Source organism: Nuphar pumila, chromosome 4 (genome assembly GCF_984573655.1).
Source record: "Nuphar pumila chromosome 4, dmNupPumi1.hap1.1, whole genome shotgun sequence".
Classification (NCBI taxonomy): Eukaryota; Viridiplantae; Streptophyta; class Magnoliopsida; order Nymphaeales; family Nymphaeaceae; genus Nuphar; species Nuphar pumila.
This window is the reverse complement of record NC_143252.1, coordinates 122,728,707-122,746,891: the sequence shown is the minus strand read 5'-3', so window position 1 is coordinate 122,746,891 and position 18,185 is coordinate 122,728,707. Positions and strand designations below refer to the sequence as shown.

Sequence of the window (18,185 nt, the reverse complement as noted above, 5' to 3'; positions counted from 1 at the left end):
AATGCCTTATTTGCCTTTTCTATCCAGTAGAAGCCAATAGTGATCACTTTTTTTTAATTCTAGCATGGTCTTTATCACCATGATGGGAAAACCTTAAACCTACATCCTACCATTTGCATCAGGAGTCATTGACAGAGAGGAAGTTGGTCATAACTAGTGGGTCTATTCCACCAGCCAAAGCTGGACATATATTTGAAAACCTTGTTTGAGTAGGCCCGTTCAGGATACGAGGTTCACACTCATCACCTGGGTGGGATGAGTATCATACGTCATCCGCTGATACCTGGTGCAACTCATGCTTTCTTCCATGTTGCAACAAACATGCAGTTTTGTTCATCAAACCAAGATACATGAAGAGCTTCAAATCAAGCAGGATCAAAGTGCATCTCGGTTTCAAAATACTTCTTGGGTTCTCCTTATCAAAATATTGGCCTAAGTAGCTGTTCATCTGGTAGAAGAGACTTGTTGTAATGCCCTAGGATTTAAAACCCGAAAAAATGCGTAAAACTTTTTTTTTTGTATGGCAGCGGAAAAACAACCTTTTTTTACTCCGGTTGAAAACCTTGGGCGAGTTAAAGAATTGATTGAATCGATAATAGTAGGTCAGAATAACACTTATAAATGATTCTGATCAAAATTAGAGTATTCTTATTCCAAAACAAGTTATAATGTCTGTACGAAATTAGTACAAACAAGTACTCAAAACTCCAGTTCTTAGGAAGGCATGATGACTGGCTCTCAATGCCACTACAACTTCCTGCTACGTTCTTGCAACTATTCAGTACTTATAATTTGTAAGGGGTCAATATCCACAGGCCTTCCGTAGGAATACAATAACATAACATAATTGTATAGAAACATGTATACATGAAATTATACTATTTTTCATGTAAATAAAAAATTTTTAGTGCAGTCAATAACTGAAATGTAACAGTTCAATATCGTATGCAATAACCATACTCATGCGTGATTATTCAATTCATGCATGACTTACCTATACAATAAAACATTAACAATAAGTATGAATAACTTACATTTCTTTCATTTATGTTTTGCTTTCTTAGATGACACATGCAATACTTCACTATATTCAAAATACACTTTTTGTTTCTCTTTCACAATACTTTGTGGGTACAACACAGACAGTATTCGAATTAGAGGCATAACCCAAGGGTATATTTAATCAATTGGTGTCTTATTACCCTGGCCTTGCTCATCTTTTTCGGTTCTAGGTGTGGGACGACAATGTCGAGAGAGAGCTTCCACCACTCCCAACCTGATATATCAGATTTTTTTTCACCTGAAACAATCTCACTACCACCCCAGGTCAAAAGAGTCAGCTATCCTCTATCTCAGTGGCTGGGGAAGCAAACTTCGTGCTTAAAAATATCTCATGGAGCGTAGTGTACTACTTACTCTCTCATTGTAAGCTATAAGAGAACTAACATATACATTCTTTATCATTTAATTTAATTCTCTTGACATACGTGCATAATTTACATATTTTCAAGCGTGTATGATTTCAATTAACCCATCATAAGGTTCTCGACCACCCATCCAGTTGACCGTGGACAAGGTCAGGGGCCACCCATTTGGGCTCGAGCCTTCGTAAAACAATAATTGCATAACACGTTCTTTATCATGGACATTATGCAAATCATACAATATTCATTTCATTAAACATCATGTCATGAGCATGCTTACATGTATCATAAATCTATATTGTACTCATGCACCAAAATCTGGCCTTTTATTCATATCATGCGTTAAGACAAATATGATTGTGTAATAATTCAGAAATATGCATATTGAAAAACATGGACCACATACATACATTTGTTCGTAAAATTCTGAAATACACTCGTCGAAATATGTTCGTAAACTTGAACATATATGTATTTTCATTTGAAACATATTTGGAATCCTTGCGTATGGAAAGCTTCAAAACTTTTTGTGCACATACATATTTTTGCTCATAAAAATTCAATGGTTTCATAAATATACCTTTTTCTTGTAAAACATGCAACACAAACAAATTTTGAAACTATATATATATATATATATATATATATATATATATATATATATATATATATATATATTTGCTAAAAAAAATTCAATGGTTTCGTAAATATACCTTTTCTTGTAAGCCGTGCAATACAAACAATTTTTGGAAATTGTATATATATATATATGTTTATTTAACTTCGCCCATACGAAAATCCACCATTTCAAATAACCTAAAACTATGCATGTATGTAAGTTATCGTAAACTTACCTTGGTGTGCATGTGATCTTACGAGGAACAATTTCGCGGTGAAGGTGATGATATGGCGGCTTGGTGGAACTGAAGCGGAGGAGGATCCGAGCTAAGTGCATCTCGGTTTGGCCCGAGCCAGGCTTTGCTAAGCTAGGCTGTTTAACCCAACAAGGAGAGAGAGGGAGGTGCGGCCAGTGGGGCTGTCACCCGAAAAACAACAGCCAGTGCTGCTAATGTTGTTGGAAGGAGGTGCAACAGACAGTCTGCTGCTGTCAATTGCAGAAGGGGAGCAAGATCAATAGCTGGAATCACTGCTATTGGTGGTGCGACAGGCGGAGGAAGCAGGCGCTGCTGTCATTGCCAGAGAATCGGCAGGGAGGACGTCGGTTGGTGGCCAAAAAATGAGGAGCAGCAGTCGAGGCTGCTGCTGTGGGCGGTAGACATAGAGCAACAGCCGAAGTTGCTGTTGTTGGCAAAAAAGAGAGCAGCAGCAGCTGCCGAAAAAACATGAGAAGGAGAAGAAGGAGTCAGTGGGCAGCGTTAGCCTACGCACGACAAGGAGGCGGCTGGGTGGCCTACTCCTTGTCGGAAAACGCAGAGGAGGCGGCGACAGGTGGTGCGGCAGCAGGGAGGCGCTGCCGGCTGGGAGGTGCAGCCGGGTCGTGGCAATGAGGAGGCTGGTGGTGGTGCCTGAATCTGGTTGACGATGATAGACAATGGTGAGGTGGTCAGTTGGAGGTAAGGTGGTGAAGATGGGCAGTAGTGGTGGTGTTTGCTGATGGGAGTGACAGAAAGGAGTAAGGGAGAGGGAGAACACGGTTGGTGAGAGGGGAGTTGGGGAAGGGAGAGAGGTGTTTGCGTGAATGAGGTTTTAGAAGAAGAGAGAGTGGGTATTTATAAGGGGAAATTAAGGGGGGAAACTTAGGGTTTTGGGGATGAAAAATAAAGGGGAAATGCAAATTTTATTTTGGGTTTAAATTTTGATTTTTTTTTTGGGTTTCAAAATTTGTTTTAACGGGGGTGGGGGTGGGGAGGAAGTGAAAATAAAGGGGGAAAAAGAAAATTTTGTTTTTGGTTTTAGGGAAAAATCCAATGAACTTGGATTTCGATTTTGGTGAGACCCATTTGGGTCTCATCAAATCCAAATCAACCCTACTAATATATATATATATATATATTATCTTTAATTAGATTCATTTGGGTCTCGAGTGGATCCAAATCCTATCCATACAAGCAGGATCCGTTTGGACCTTAGGTGGATCCAAACAAATTCATTTTGCCTTCATGAGATCCATTTGGGCCTCAAATGGATCCGAAAGCCTTATTTGCGTATTGGGATCCAATTGGGTTTCCAAATGGATCTAAAATGTCTTTTTCTTAGTGAGATTCATATGGGTCTCCAAGTGGACCCAATATCTTATTTTCATAAAATACTTTTTACTTAGAAGGATCCATTTGGGTCTCTAAATGGATCCAAAACTCACTTTGCTTAGTGGAATCCATTTGGATCTCCAAATGGATCTAAAACACTATCTACATTAGAGGAGATCCATTTGGGTGTCAAATAGATCCAAATCCCTTCTAGGTCCGGTCCAAACCCCGATATGGGTCTAAACTCTTCCCAAATCTATTTGGGTTGACTCAAATCATATGGAGATCCAAATACTCTGCAATGATCTCATAAATTCCCTAATTAAACATTAAATAACTCGAATAAATGTTGAAATATTACCGATAATGAATTTGCTAATTAATCAACTGGTAATTTTTTAGAAAGCGTTATTTAACCAGAATAATTCACAAAAAATTCTTTTTCATTTATTTCGCGATTCTAAAAAATTTGCAGACTTTACACTTGTGGGTGTCACCAAGTTGACGAGACATCACAAGTTTGAAACCTATGATGGGTGTCTCTTGTTGCAAGGTTGAAGCTGAGTGTACTCTGCAGTGGGCAGGGTGATCCTCAAGGGTTTTACCAACTGGAGGCCTTCCAATGTATGGTCGGTGATTTGGGAGGGTTGTGTGTGTATGTGTGTGTGTGTGTGGGGGGGGGGGGGATGGAATGGATTCTAGCAAAAAAAAAGTACCTGGAAATAATAAATTTGCCAGAAAACATTGTTTTTTTTGGTGGCTGAAAAGGAGGCCAAATCATATGTAATGTGAATCGGCAAACAAAACAGTAAAAGAATAGGGGAGAGAGAGAGAGAGAGAGAGAGAGAGAGAGAGAGAGGCATCCTCTTATTTTTTTCTCATTAGGTCTAATCTCTTTTAGGTTTAAGTAGAGATTAGCCAAGAAATAAATTTATATTTAGGTCCCTCATTATTCATAAAATATCAAAACAGCCTTAAGAATAGATAAATTCTAAAGTGGTCGACTTATCTTAATACTCCCCGTCAAGCTGGAGCATAGATATCAATCATGCTCAGCTTGCCACAACATTTTGAGAAACTGGACCTGGCAAGAGGCTTTGTAAAAATATTTGGAACTTGATCCTCAGAAATTACATGCTTGGTAGAGATATGTCCAGCTTGAACCATATCTCGTATGTAGTGACAGTCAACTTCAGTTTGTTTTGTCCTCTCATGAAATACTGGATTATTGGCTATATATGTGGCTACCTTGTTATCACACATCATCACCATAGGAGATGAAACCTTCACTTGAAGATCAGTCAGCACAATTCGCACTCACATTAATTCAGCTGTCGTCTGATTCAACACTTGACCTAGCAACCACGGTTTGCTTCTTGCTTCTCCAGGAAATTAAGTTACCTCCTACAAATACACAAAATCCTGCGGTCGATTTTCTATCCTCTACAGACCCAGCATAATCAGCGTCGGAGTAAGCAACTATATCCAAAGTGCCTTCTTTCTTGAATAATAACCCTTTTTCAGGAGAATATTTTAAGTACCTGAGTATCATCATTATAGCATTCCAGTGCACCTCAGTCGGTTTGTCCATGAATTGGCTAACCTTGCTTACAGCTAGAGCAATATCAGGTCTAGTCACTGTCACATATAGTAACTTCCTTACTAGTGAGCGATAGCTCTTGCTATCTACAGGTTTTGACCCCTCATCCAATAAATGAACTTTGTGATTCATGGGAATATTTGCTGGTTTGGCTCCCAACATTCCTGTCTCTTTTAGTAAATTAAGAACATACTTCCGTTGAGACAAAACCACGCCCTCACTGCTCCTGGCTACTTCTATGCCCAGAAAGTATCTAAGGGAACCAAGGTCTTTTGTAACAAAATGTTTTTGAAGATGAGTCTTCGTAGCTGCGATATCGTTCATGTTATCTCTTGTAAGGATGATGTCATCCACATATACCACCATAACGACTATGCCTAAGTTAGTTTTCTTAATAAATAATGTGTGGTCTGATGCTGACCTATTAAAACCAAACTTTGGCATCACCTCAAACAACTTTTGAAACCATGCACGAGGACTTTGCTTTAGACCATATATCGCTTTTCTTAATCTGCACACCTTCTGACACTCCCCCTCAACCTTGAACACAAGAGGTTGTTGCATGTAGACTGTCTTAGACAAATCCCCATATAAGAATGCATTTTTCACATCTAGCTGACACAAACTCTATCCATGGTGAACGACTACAGAGAGAACAAGACGAATGGTGTACATCCGTGCTACTGGATAAAATGTCTCAAAGAAATAAATACCATATGTCTGAGTATAACCTTTTGCTAGTAACCTGGCCTTGTACCTTTCAATTGAACCCTCTGAGCTGTACTTAATGGTATATACCCATTTGCATTGAACAATGTCTACATCCAATAGGGGATCAACGAGGTCCCATGTCTGTTGAGACCGTAAAACATTCATTTCATCTTGCATAGCCTGCTTCCACCGGCTGTCAAATACTGCCTTTTGATAACTCAGAGGAATAGTTTTAGCAGATAAGGCTGAAATAAAGGCTTTCATCTGATTACCAAGTCTAGCATCTGACACAAACTGAGATATAGTATATAAGGTACATTATTGTGTCTCCTTTCGCAGAGCGATTGGCCTGTTATCATCAACAAAAATGTCATTGCTATCAGGAGTACTTAGCTCAGGAGAAGAAGAAGATGGAGGCACTGGAGGGGTTGGGGCTTTACACACGTACACCAATGGAGGATTGTAAAACCGTGAGGAAGGTGGAGTTGGATTCGGTAATGGGGGCACCGATTCCAAGGGAAAAGGAGGAACATGAAGTGGAAATGAGTCATCTTGATCAGCTTGCAGCCTAGCACCAGTACTGGAATAATATGGAAGAGACTCCAAGAAAGATACATCCACACTGACATACTGCCGACGAGAAATCGGATCATAACATCGATACCCCTTTTGATTTTTTGGATAGCCTATAAACATACACTTAGTGGCTTGAGTCACTAATTTATCACGGTCAGGTCCGAGTTTGTACACAAAACAAATGCACCAAAATACCTTGGGCGGAAGAGAGAAAGTTGTTTGGTCTGATAACATGTCAAAATGTGTGCAGATTGAGAAAGGCGATATATGGTCTAAAGCAAAGTCCTCGTACATGGTTTTAAAAGTTGTTTGAGGTGATGTCAAAGTTTGGTTTTAATAGGTTAGCGTCAGACCACACATTATTTATTAAGAAAACTAACTCAAGCATAGTCGTTATGGTGGTATATGTGGATGACATCATCCTTACAGGAGATAACATGAACGATATCACAACTACGAAGGCTCATCTTCAATATGAGGTTCAATGCTATTCATGATCCATGACATAACAATGTCATTATCTTCTTCCCAAGTATTGTATTTTCCTGTTTTATCATTTGGTTCAGATTCCAACAAAATATGTTTTCTACGATGTCCAGACACCGACATCATAAACGTTCTGGACCACCTTGCATAGTTTGTTTTAGTTAATTTCACGGAAGAACCATATGAGAAAGGATTGGCGAAGGCTTTGTATTCCCCAATAGCTTCATTCTTATAATTAGATTTGGGAACTTCACCCATAATGAATAACACTAACTCAGAATTCACAACAAATGTCACTGCTGCAATAGAAGTCCACAAGCACACACAAAAAGGAATGTCACAGTTTGTAAATCTGGTCGACAATCAGCAAAAAAAAAAGGTCCACTCTCCAATCCACTACGAAATCATATCTAAGTTCTTCAAGAACTTACGATCTGCTCCACACTATGCAGATCCACCACGGTGATTAGTCTTCACCACAACACCTAGATATGTGATCAGATCTTAACCAATCAAAACATATGATCAACAACAACTACGCCTTCATCCCAAAATAATTGGGGTCGGCGATATGAACCAAAAAAGAAAATCATTATGGGTCTTCCACATGAATCCTTCTCCTCCAATCATTTCTATCCAATGCCATGTCCTTGGTGAGGTTCAAAGCATTCATATCCTTTCCTATCACCTCCATCCATGTCTTCCTAGGCCTACCCCGACCTCTTTTAACTAATATATTTTTCCATTTCTCCATCCTTCTAACTGGAGCATCATTAGGCCTTCGCCGAATATGTCCAAACCACTGTAAACGATTCTCTCTCATCTTATTTTCAATGGGTGCAACGCCTACCTTCTTACGTATCTCCTCGTTCCGAATCTTATCTTTTATTGTATTTCCACACATCCATCTCAGCATACGAATCAAAACATATGATCAATTAAAAAAAAAGGAGACAGATCCACGACCATATGATAATTTTTTAAAAAATCTTCACAGCATCCAAATTTGTTATCAGATCTGAATCAACCACAACATGCGATCAGATCTGGGAAAAAAAATTCAGGATGCAGGTCTACGACTACCAACCAAAACATACGAAGAAAAACTCCACAATATGCAGATCTACGATTATAAACTGTATCTAATCATCGCCATACACAAACATAAATAACAACTGTCAAATCTGACCGTCACCCACTTCACGACGGCAGCACAACACCCATACCTGTATCCACCAGATCTGGTCCACAAAAAAAAACTTTCCCACGACTTTTAGATCTGATTACAGATCTGAGTCATGACTCTTGTCAGACTACAGATCTGTTATCAGATCTGTACCACTCGGTTCCTCAAAAAAAAATCACCGGACACACCTTAGATCTCCTTCACGCGAGCTTTCGCGTAGAACCCGAAATCACGCTCCCAAGGTCTGCTCTGATACCATGTGAATCGGCAAACAAAACAGTAAAAGAATAGGAGAGAGAGAGAGAGAGAGGCATCTTATTTTTTTCTCATTAAGTCTAATCTCTTTTAGGTTTAAGTAGAGATTAGCCAAGGAATAAATTTATATTTAGGTCTCTCATTATTCATAAAATATCAAAACAGCCTTAAGAATAGATAAATTCTAAAGTGGTAGACTTATCTTAACATGTAAGTGTTTATCATACCATTCCTGTCTCTTTATCTCCACATCAAATAGTGTAATCTAAAAGATATTTGTAATATTGCATGCCTATACAATTGCAAAGCATGCCTATAGGCAGTTTCTTTGTTTCTGCCATGTCAGTTGGGTTTTTTCAGTTAATTTTGCTGTTGGAACGCTAAGCCAGAAAGCGATGGGTTTATGTGCAACGATTGGCTGCCTGATCCTGGAGCCAACATTAAATTCTTCAGTGACCAAAGAATCTAACCTCTGACATGTAATAACTAAATAAGCAGCCTCATACAGTTGCTCCTACTCTGAATTTATACTCATCATATACTATGGTGTTGTCTATGTCGTCACCTAATTTCTTATGACTGCATTTTATGCTATGTGCATTAGGCTTATTTATTTCATCTGTTAGCTTTCTGCAGCAATTTAGGATGCAACCGCATATTTCCTTGTATTTCCCTTGTTTGGCTGCAAATTTATGATCATTTTCACTAAGGAGTATTTCTTTTAGGACTTGCACTGCTGCAAAGAAATGGGCAGTCCTCAGTTTCATATGAGCAACTTATGGAGGCACCTGGAGATCAAATTCGAGAGGCTGCAGCATTTCATCAATTTGCTGAAGCTGCTTACACGGTTTCTCTCTGCAATGATAAATATACTATAAGTTTTCATAATTGCTGTTTCTTATTTTAAAGCTTCTTGATGCAGGGGCCACTTCTTGATTTTGGAAGGAACCCTGTCCTGTTTCCTTGTGCATGGCTATACAGACAAGGAATTTTGTTACCATGGACTTATCATAGGTTGTTGTTTCACTTAGTTTAATTGCTATTGCTGTTTGAAATCTAAGACTGTTTCGATAGAACCATATTGCATCTTATAGTTGTTGGAAACATGGAATTCTTTGGTAGTTGATCTAATTGTGACTTCCTTTTAGAATTTGTGGATTGAATTTTATTTAGAAGGATGTTATGAGCTATTTATCATATGCATTTTAATTTTTAGTGCAACTATTCTTTTTAATTTTATGATATATTTTTTAAGGCGGCCATTGCTTGAAGGTGATAATTGGTGGCGGGGTCATGCAGCAGCCTTTCTGAAATATGTTGATCTTCCTTCAAGTGTCCTTCGTCGGGGACGTGTTAGCCAGGTAAGTTTATTGTTGTGGTTTGGGTTTAACCTTTAAATGATCATTTTTATTGTGTCATGATTCCCTCTTGATGGAGAAAGCTTGTTATATTCTTGACATAAAGTTGTACTAGATCTGGCATGGCATGACTGTGGACGTGAATATAGCCTACTTAGTGTCATAGAGCAAGACATTTAATAATCTAGAAGCGCTATTATATTATTTGTTTTCTAGCTCTGTGTGCTCATTTCTTTTGCAATTATATTGTTCTAGAGAAACTTGCTTGGTGCATCCTTAAGATATACTTGGTATTTAGGATGCAATGATTTTGATGAATCATGTAGGACATTTTTTTCGTTTAGAGGCTTTGAATTTCTCATTTTTATAGGCCTTCAATTATTCAATGTTATCATGTATTTTATGATATTCTTGTAATATTATTTCAAAGTCTCTGGATTTTGAATGTTTTCTGTTCTTTTATTTCTTCTAAAATTTGTTGAGAATTTTTTGGTGTCTTCTCGAGATAACTGAATACGTTCTACACTCTCTTGCGGCAGTGCTTTCTTGATGCTATACTGCGATAGTACATGTGGTGACAGTGAATACTGCATTTAATTTACTTATTCTATTTTGTTCTAAGAAATTCATTCTTAACCAAGGTATAATTTCATTTTTTTGTTGGAGAATCCTTTGTGCCTAATCCTCTATTAGTTTTTCTCATCATGTAATACAAAAAGGACACTTTTATATTTGTATTGAACCTGAAAACTGCTCTCTGTTAAAAATGTAAATATACATATATGTAACTAGGTTAGTAACTAGGATTAGGTTAGCTTTTTACCTTTTGTTTGAGTCAGGACTAGTCAACACTTGTTGACTAGTCAAATCGAAGAGTCGTTGGGGAAGTCCAACAGCTCTATGTAGAGCCATTGGACCTCCCCAATGACTCCTTTGGAGCTCCACTCTTGTGTATATATATATATATATATATATATATATAGGGTAAAATCCCTCTGATTTCCTATGCTTCGTGTATGGATCAACATCAATAAAATACTATTGTTTATCCTTGTATTGACTCCCTTGGGTGGGTTTTGTGTGTGAGCCTATTTGTTGTTTTTCTGTGTTCATTTTTGGTGAATCTCTTTTGAGTGTCTACTTTGGTGATTTGGTGACCATCTTTGGAAGAACTTATTTCCTTACGTGGTATCAAAGATTTGTAATCAAGTTGAAATTGTTTTTGGTGTATTGAGAAGCATGCTACTCAAAATTTGAAAGTATTGAAGCTCTTTTGCAATCTTTATTTAAGTGCTAGTGAGATCGTGATTGTGCTTCAAGTGATAGATTGGTGGAGCTTACTTGGTGGAGTGTTTATGCTCATGATCAGTGGTGCTTACATGGTGGTGGAGTGCTCGTGATCTTCTCCTTGTGTTTCTTTTCTTTTCTCTTTTTTCTCTCTATTCTTCTTCTTGATTATCTTGCCCTTGTAGAAATATATGACAATGAAAATGTCACCATAAAACCCATCAAGCTCAATGACTCAAATTATGTAACATGGGCTTCAATTATGAAGCACTTCATATGGAGAAAAGGGTTGTGGGGACTAGTTGATGGGACCGATTTGGAACCTAAATTAATCTTTACCAAAGTAGAAGGTGAGAAAGAAGTACCTCTTGCGGAGGATGAAAAAACTAAGACAATGACCACCTATGAGAAAAAATAGAAGGAATTCAGAATGGCATATGCCAAAATTATGTCTTGGCTTATTAGTAGTGTTGATATTAAGAAATGTTCTAATTTTGCTAAATTTGAACATCCAAATAGCATGGGATTATCTCAAGAGAATGTATTCTCTTAAAGATATTGCACATGTGTGCCATTTGCAAGACAATACAAAATATGACTCAAGGGGACAAAAGCATTAGAGAATACTATAATGGATTGTCCAAGCTTTGAGAAGAGTTGACTCTTTTTGAACCAAAATGACATTGTCCTGAAGATATAAAACTCTGCCAAAATCAAATTGATGCGGAGCATTTTTACCAATTCATTAATGGATTGAGATAAGATTTTCAATCCATCAAATATGTTCTTTTTCATCGAAGGAAAGCTCTCTCAATATAAGACACTATAGAGGAATGAAGTATAGAAGAAAAAGGCTTGAAAAGAGAATTTCAAAGAGTGACAATGACCTAGTTCCAACTGTATCTAGACTGAAAAATTAAGTTCGTACCTACAAGCCACCATACTATGGAAGGCCAAGCAATGAACATTATAGAAAGCAATGTAATGAGTATGAGAGGAAGAAAGTTATTTGCTATTATTGTCGAGAATCGGGACATGTAAAAACCTATCGTCCTAAGTTGAAAAAATCTTATAAGAAAAAGGTTCCCTATCTTAGACCTCCACAAGAGTCAAGTGATATAAAAATTACACAAGATCCATCTATTGGAAACATGTCCTTGATATGAAATCAAAATGAAATTGAAAAGAGGAGAATAAAAAAAGGGAAGAATGAAAGAGGAACTTCGTTCTTGTTTACAAAAAAAGAATATATTATCGTGGGGGTCGACCCCTTTATATACATTCTAAGGCTATGTAAATAATAAGCTAAAAAAATGCCCCTAATATAAATGCCATGTATAAAAAGAGACAATACAAAAATGGTGATATGCTATATTATATAACTCTTAATACTGCCCTTCAAACTTAGGATGATGCAATGAAATCATTCTGAGTTTGGAAAGGAATAAGCAAAAATGTGGAGCAGGACTCTAGGTAAGGACAGTTGCGATCTGATTCTTTGAGCTCACATGTTCTAAAGCAATAACTCCATCTTCATAGGCCTTCCTTGTATAGTGATAATCTATTTCAATATACTTGGTTTGCTCATGAAACTCTGGATTCTTTGCAATATGAATAGCACTCATATTGTCACAATATAAAGAAGTCTTGTCAAAAATGGAGACTTCCAACTCACCCAATAACCATCGTATCCAAATAATCTCTCTTGTGACTTGAGGCATAGCTCTATATTCTTCCTCCGATAAGGCAACCCTTTGTTGTTTATTGCTTTTCCATGAGATCAGAGAGCTTTCAAGAAAAATACAGAAACCAGTAGTAGAAAGACGATCCTGAGTAGAACCTCCAAAATCAGCATCACAAATGGCTCTAAGAATGATGATGAAAAGAACATACCATAGTGCATAGTGTCTCTTATATATTTGTTAATCTTGAGTACAACAACTAAGTGAAATATCCTAGGAACACTCATAAAATGACTGACTACATGAACTGCGTAGGTGATATCTGGCCTGGATATGGTTAAGTATACGAGACTTTTGTGGAGAAATCCAATACTGCACAGGAACCGAGAGAGAGAGAGAGAGAGAGAGAGAGAGAGAGAGAGAGAGAGAGAGAGAGAGAGAGAGAGCAGCTGAGAGAAAAATCGTAGCTTCATTAGGGCTAAACACCTCTTGTTTAAATAGAGGTTTAACCTAAAAAACAATTACAAGAAGGTCCCTCATTATTTGTAAAATTCTAAAGAACCATTTTTTAAGAATAAATAAATAACTTTAAAGATAAAACACTTGAAAATAACTAATAGTCGACTAGTCTAACACTCCCCCTCAAGCTGGAGCATAGATATCGATCATGCTCAGCTTGCTGCAACATTTTGAGAAACTGGGCCTAGCAAGAGGCTTTGTAAACATATCTGCAACTTGATCCTCCGAGTTCAGATGCTTGGTAGAGATATGACCAGCTTGAACCATATCTCTTACATAGTGGCAGTCAACTTCAATATGTTTTGTCCTCTCATGAAACACAAGATTATTTGCTATATACGTAGCTGCCTTGTTATCACACATCATCACGATAGGAGATGAGACCTTCACTTGAAGATCATTTAATACATTTCGAACCCACATCAATTCAGCTGCTGTTTGGGCCATAGCCCTATATTCTGATTCGACACTCACCTAGCAACCACAGTTTTTTTCTTACTTCTCCATGAAATTAAATTACCTCCCATAAACACACAAAATCCAGTGGTAGATTTCCTATCCTTAACAGATCCAGCATAATCAGCATCAGAGTAGGCAACTATCTCCAAGGTTCCCCCTTTCTTGAATAATAACCTTTTTCCAGGGAAAATTTTAAGTACATGAGAATCATCATTGCAGCATTTCAGTGTACTCCATTCGGATTTTGCATAAATTGGCTAATCTTGCTTACTGCTAAAGCAATATCCGGTCTAGTCACAGTCACATATAGTAGCTTCCCTACTAATGAGCGATAACTTTTGCTATCCACAGGTTTTGACCCTTCTTCCGACAACTGAACTTTGTAATCCATGGGAATATTTGCTGGTTTGGCTCCCAACATTCCTGTCTCTTTTAATAAATCAAGAACATACTTACGTTGAGACAGAACCAAGCCTTCACTGCTTCTGGCAACTTCTATACCCATAAAATATCTAAGAGGACCAAGATCTTTTGTAACAAAATGCTTTTGAAGATGAGTCTTTGTAGCTGCAATATCGTTCATATCATCTCCTGTAAGGATGATGTCATCCACATATACCACCATAACGACTATGCCTAAGTTAGTTTTCTTAATAAATAATGTGTGGTCTGATGCTGACCTATTAAAACCAAACTTTGGCATCACCTCAAACAACTTTTGAAACCATGCACGAGGACTTTGCTTTAGACCATATATCGCTTTTCTTAATCTTCACACCTTCTGACACTCCCCCTCAACCTCGAACCCAGGAGGTTGTTGCATGTATACTATTTATGACAAATCCCCATATAGAAATGCATTTTTCACATCTAGTTGACAGAGACACCATCCATGGTGAACAACTACAGAGAGAACTAGATAGATGGTACCCATCCGTGCGACAGACAAAAAAGTTTCAAAGAAATCAACACCATATGTCTGAGTATAACCTTTTGCTACTGATCTGGTCTTGTATCTTTCAATAGAACCATTTGAGTGGTACTTAATGGTATATACCCATTTACATCCAACAATGTCTGCATCCACTGGGGGATTAACCTGGTCCCACATCTGTTGAGACAATAAGGCCTCCATTTCCTCTTGCATTGCCTGCTTCCATCTACTATCAAGCTCTGCCTGTTGATAGTTAAAAGGAATAGTTTCAGCAGATAAGGCGGAAATAAAAGCTTTCATCTGACTTCCAATTCTGGCATCGGACACAAAATGAGATATAGGATATAAGGTACATTGTCGCATCCCCTTACGTAGAGCTATTGGCCTGTTATCATCAACATGAAGATCACTGTTATCAGGAACACTTACCTCAGGAGAAGAAGAAGGAGAGGGCTCAGGAGGAGGTGGAGCTCTACACACATATACCAATGGGGGATTGTGAAACCGTGAGGAAGGTAGAGTGGAACCCGGTAATGGAGGTACAAATTCCAAAGGGAAAGGAGGAACAGGAAGGGGAAAGGAGTAATTTAGATCAACCTGCATCTGAGATCCAGTATGAGAATAATATGGAACGGAATCCAGGAAAGATACATCCACACTGACATACTTCCGATGAGAAATAGGGTCATAACATCGATAGCCCTTTTGGTTTTTTGGATAACTTATAAAAATACATTTAATTGCTTGATCTGCTAATTTATCACTGTCAGGTCGAAGTTTATGCACAAAGCAAATACACGCAAAAACTTTGGGCGATAAAGAGAAAAGAGGAGCATTGGGATTCAGGATGTGCAAAGGAATTTTATCTTCCACGGATGATGAAGGCATACGGTTGATCAAATAACAGGCTGTGATAACAGCATCACCCCAATAGGAAGCAGGAACATTGGATTGAATCATAAGGGTACGTGCTACATCAAAAAGATGCCTATGTTTTCGCTCAGCCACCCCATTTTTTTGGAAAGTATAGGCACATGAGGTTTGAGGTTGAATGCCATGGTCTTGATAAAATTGCAACATGACTTTTGTTTTGAACTCAAGCGTATTATTAGTGCATATAATCTTAACAATAGATTCAAACTGAGTTTTTATTTTAAGAATCACTGACTTAATAATACTAGGAACTTTAGATCTTTCTTTTATTAGGAACACCCATGACAACTTAGAAAAATCATCAACAATAACAAGATAATATCGACACTGAGTCCTAGTAGGAATCTTACTAGGACCCCATGCATCCGCATGAAGAAGTTCAAAGACCTTATGACTGGACTGACTCTAACTAGAAGGGAACGAACTCCGATGATGCTTGCCCAACTGACATGCTTCACACTGAAATGAAGTAGTAGACGAAATTTGAGAAATGACATGACGAAGCTTTGACAATGAAGGATGACCAAGACAACGATGCCACTGAACAGGACTCGAGGAATAGTCGACTGCAACAAAATTGTTCCCTACTGGATGATGTAAGTAGTAGACTCCATTTGCTTCAGAGCCTCCACCAATCTTCTTTCCCGTCAGCAAATCCTGAAAATGACAACCAACAGGATCAAATATCACTCTATAGTTTAGCTCTTTTGTAAGACAACTCACTGAAAGTAAACTTTGAGGAAATGAAGGGGCATGAAGAACATTTTTCAACTGCAAGGAAGAAGATATAGAAACATTTCCCTGACCAACCACCGGAAAAGAGCTCCCATCTGCAAATGAGACTCCCCGATGAGTAGTAATATCCTTTAGATCTAAAAAATAATGAGAATTTTCACACAGATGTCTGGATGCACCTAAGTCAATAATCCACTTACTATCATTGAGATGAAGATGGTTTCCTGTTGCATAGGCCACACCAGCTATAGGAGAAGAGGAGCTTGAAGGACGATGAGCTACCAGTTCTTCATATTCAACACGACTAAGGGAAATGCAGTCACGGGGAGAAGAGGCTTCATTTGTATTTGCTGCCTCTAGTTTTATAACATTAGCTTTTGGAACATTAGGCCTCGATGCAGGAAAGGCAGGCCGTCCATGTTTATCCCAGCAACGGTCTTCTAAGTGCCCTGATTTTCCACAAAATGTGCATTGAAGTTTACCTCTACCTCCCACACCGCTTCCATGACCACATCCTCTAATGTTCAGAGTATTTCCATGACCATAACCAGAAGGAACAACTAAGGCAAATGTCTGGGATATAGGATGAGATTGTGGGAGAGAAAAAACAAGTCTGCTCAAGCGATTTTATGCATCAACTAGAGTAGGTACATTCAGATCAAGTTAACATTTGGACTTTAGCAACCGAGAATTCGGAAGATAGCCTTGTGAGGAACCGAGCAACCATAGTCTGTTCTTGATGATCCTTTTGCTTTGAACAACACAAAGGCCTGTGAGCATTAAGCCTTTCAAAGGCAGCTTTAACAGATGCATAGTACTGGGCCGATGTCTGATCTCCCTGCTGCAAATTATATATTTCTTGTTCAACTTGCAGAATACGGCTCACATTTGTTTTCTGAGAGTAAGTATCTCGAAGATTATCCCACATCTGTTTAGTTGTATTATAATAGATTAGACCATCTGCAATATGAGGTTCCACACTGTTCATGATCCATGACATAATAATGTCATTATTTTCATCCCAAGTAACATATTTTCCCACTATATCACTCGGTTCAATTTTCAGCAAAATATGCTTTCTACGATGTCCACATACCGACATCATAAAGGTTCTGGACCACCTGGCATAGTTAGTTTCATTTAATTTCACCGAAGACTCGTAAGAAAAAGGATTTGCAAAAGCCTTATATTCCCCAATAGATTCAGTCTTAGAATCAACCTTCGGAGCTTCAGCCATAATGAAGAAAGCTTATGTAGGAAATGATAACACTGCTGCAATGTACGACAAAAAAAATAAAAAATTTTATTAGATTGTGTAAAACCCAGGTAAAAAAAATTTATTATTGGACCCGGGCCGGGTCGGGTCTGGACCCGACCCAGGCCCGTTCTCGTTAGGGTTTTAAAACCCGACTCAGGAAGAGGATTTTAAAAGAAAACAAATCCTCTTCCCGAGCGCCGCACCCCACCCGCGCCTTCGACCGGATAAGGGAAACCCATCGGGGTTTCCCCATTTTTCGCCCCCTGAGCTCTTTAAGAGAGCATCGCAGGAGGGCAAGGGGAGGCACGCCTCCCTCTCGAGCCTCCTCCTCGCTCTCCTCGTGCTGACCATCCCCTCGTTCCCGGAGCGCGACAGCACCAACGACGGCCGACACCGCCAAGCTTCTCTCAGGTACGCCCTTCCATTCTCCTCCCTTCCCCTCTGTTTCTCGTAGAGAAGACGACAGGAGGCTGGCAAACCGTGTCGTGCCTTCCCGTTTCCTTCGTGACCTGCCAAGAGGTCGGCAGGAGGTTGGTGGCCCCTGCTGCTTCGATCTCTCTCTCTCTCTCCGACAG

The 18,185-nt window shown here is 38.6% G+C and overlaps 1 protein-coding gene across 2 annotated transcripts in view; it reads left to right on the top strand.

Annotated features, from left to right (window-relative positions):
* Positions 1-18,185, top strand: part of LOC149840874 (lipase class 3 family protein) — a 150,321-nt gene that overhangs the window by 9,734 nt on the left and 122,402 nt on the right. For both annotated transcript variants that reach the window (XM_090003413.1, XM_090003412.1), the window contains exons 5-7: positions 9,171-9,292; positions 9,368-9,459; positions 9,701-9,806. In XM_090003413.1, the coding sequence (XP_089859539.1) occupies positions 9,171-9,292; positions 9,368-9,459; positions 9,701-9,806 (320 nt within the window). The remainder of the gene's footprint in view (positions 1-9,170; positions 9,293-9,367; positions 9,460-9,700; positions 9,807-18,185) is intronic.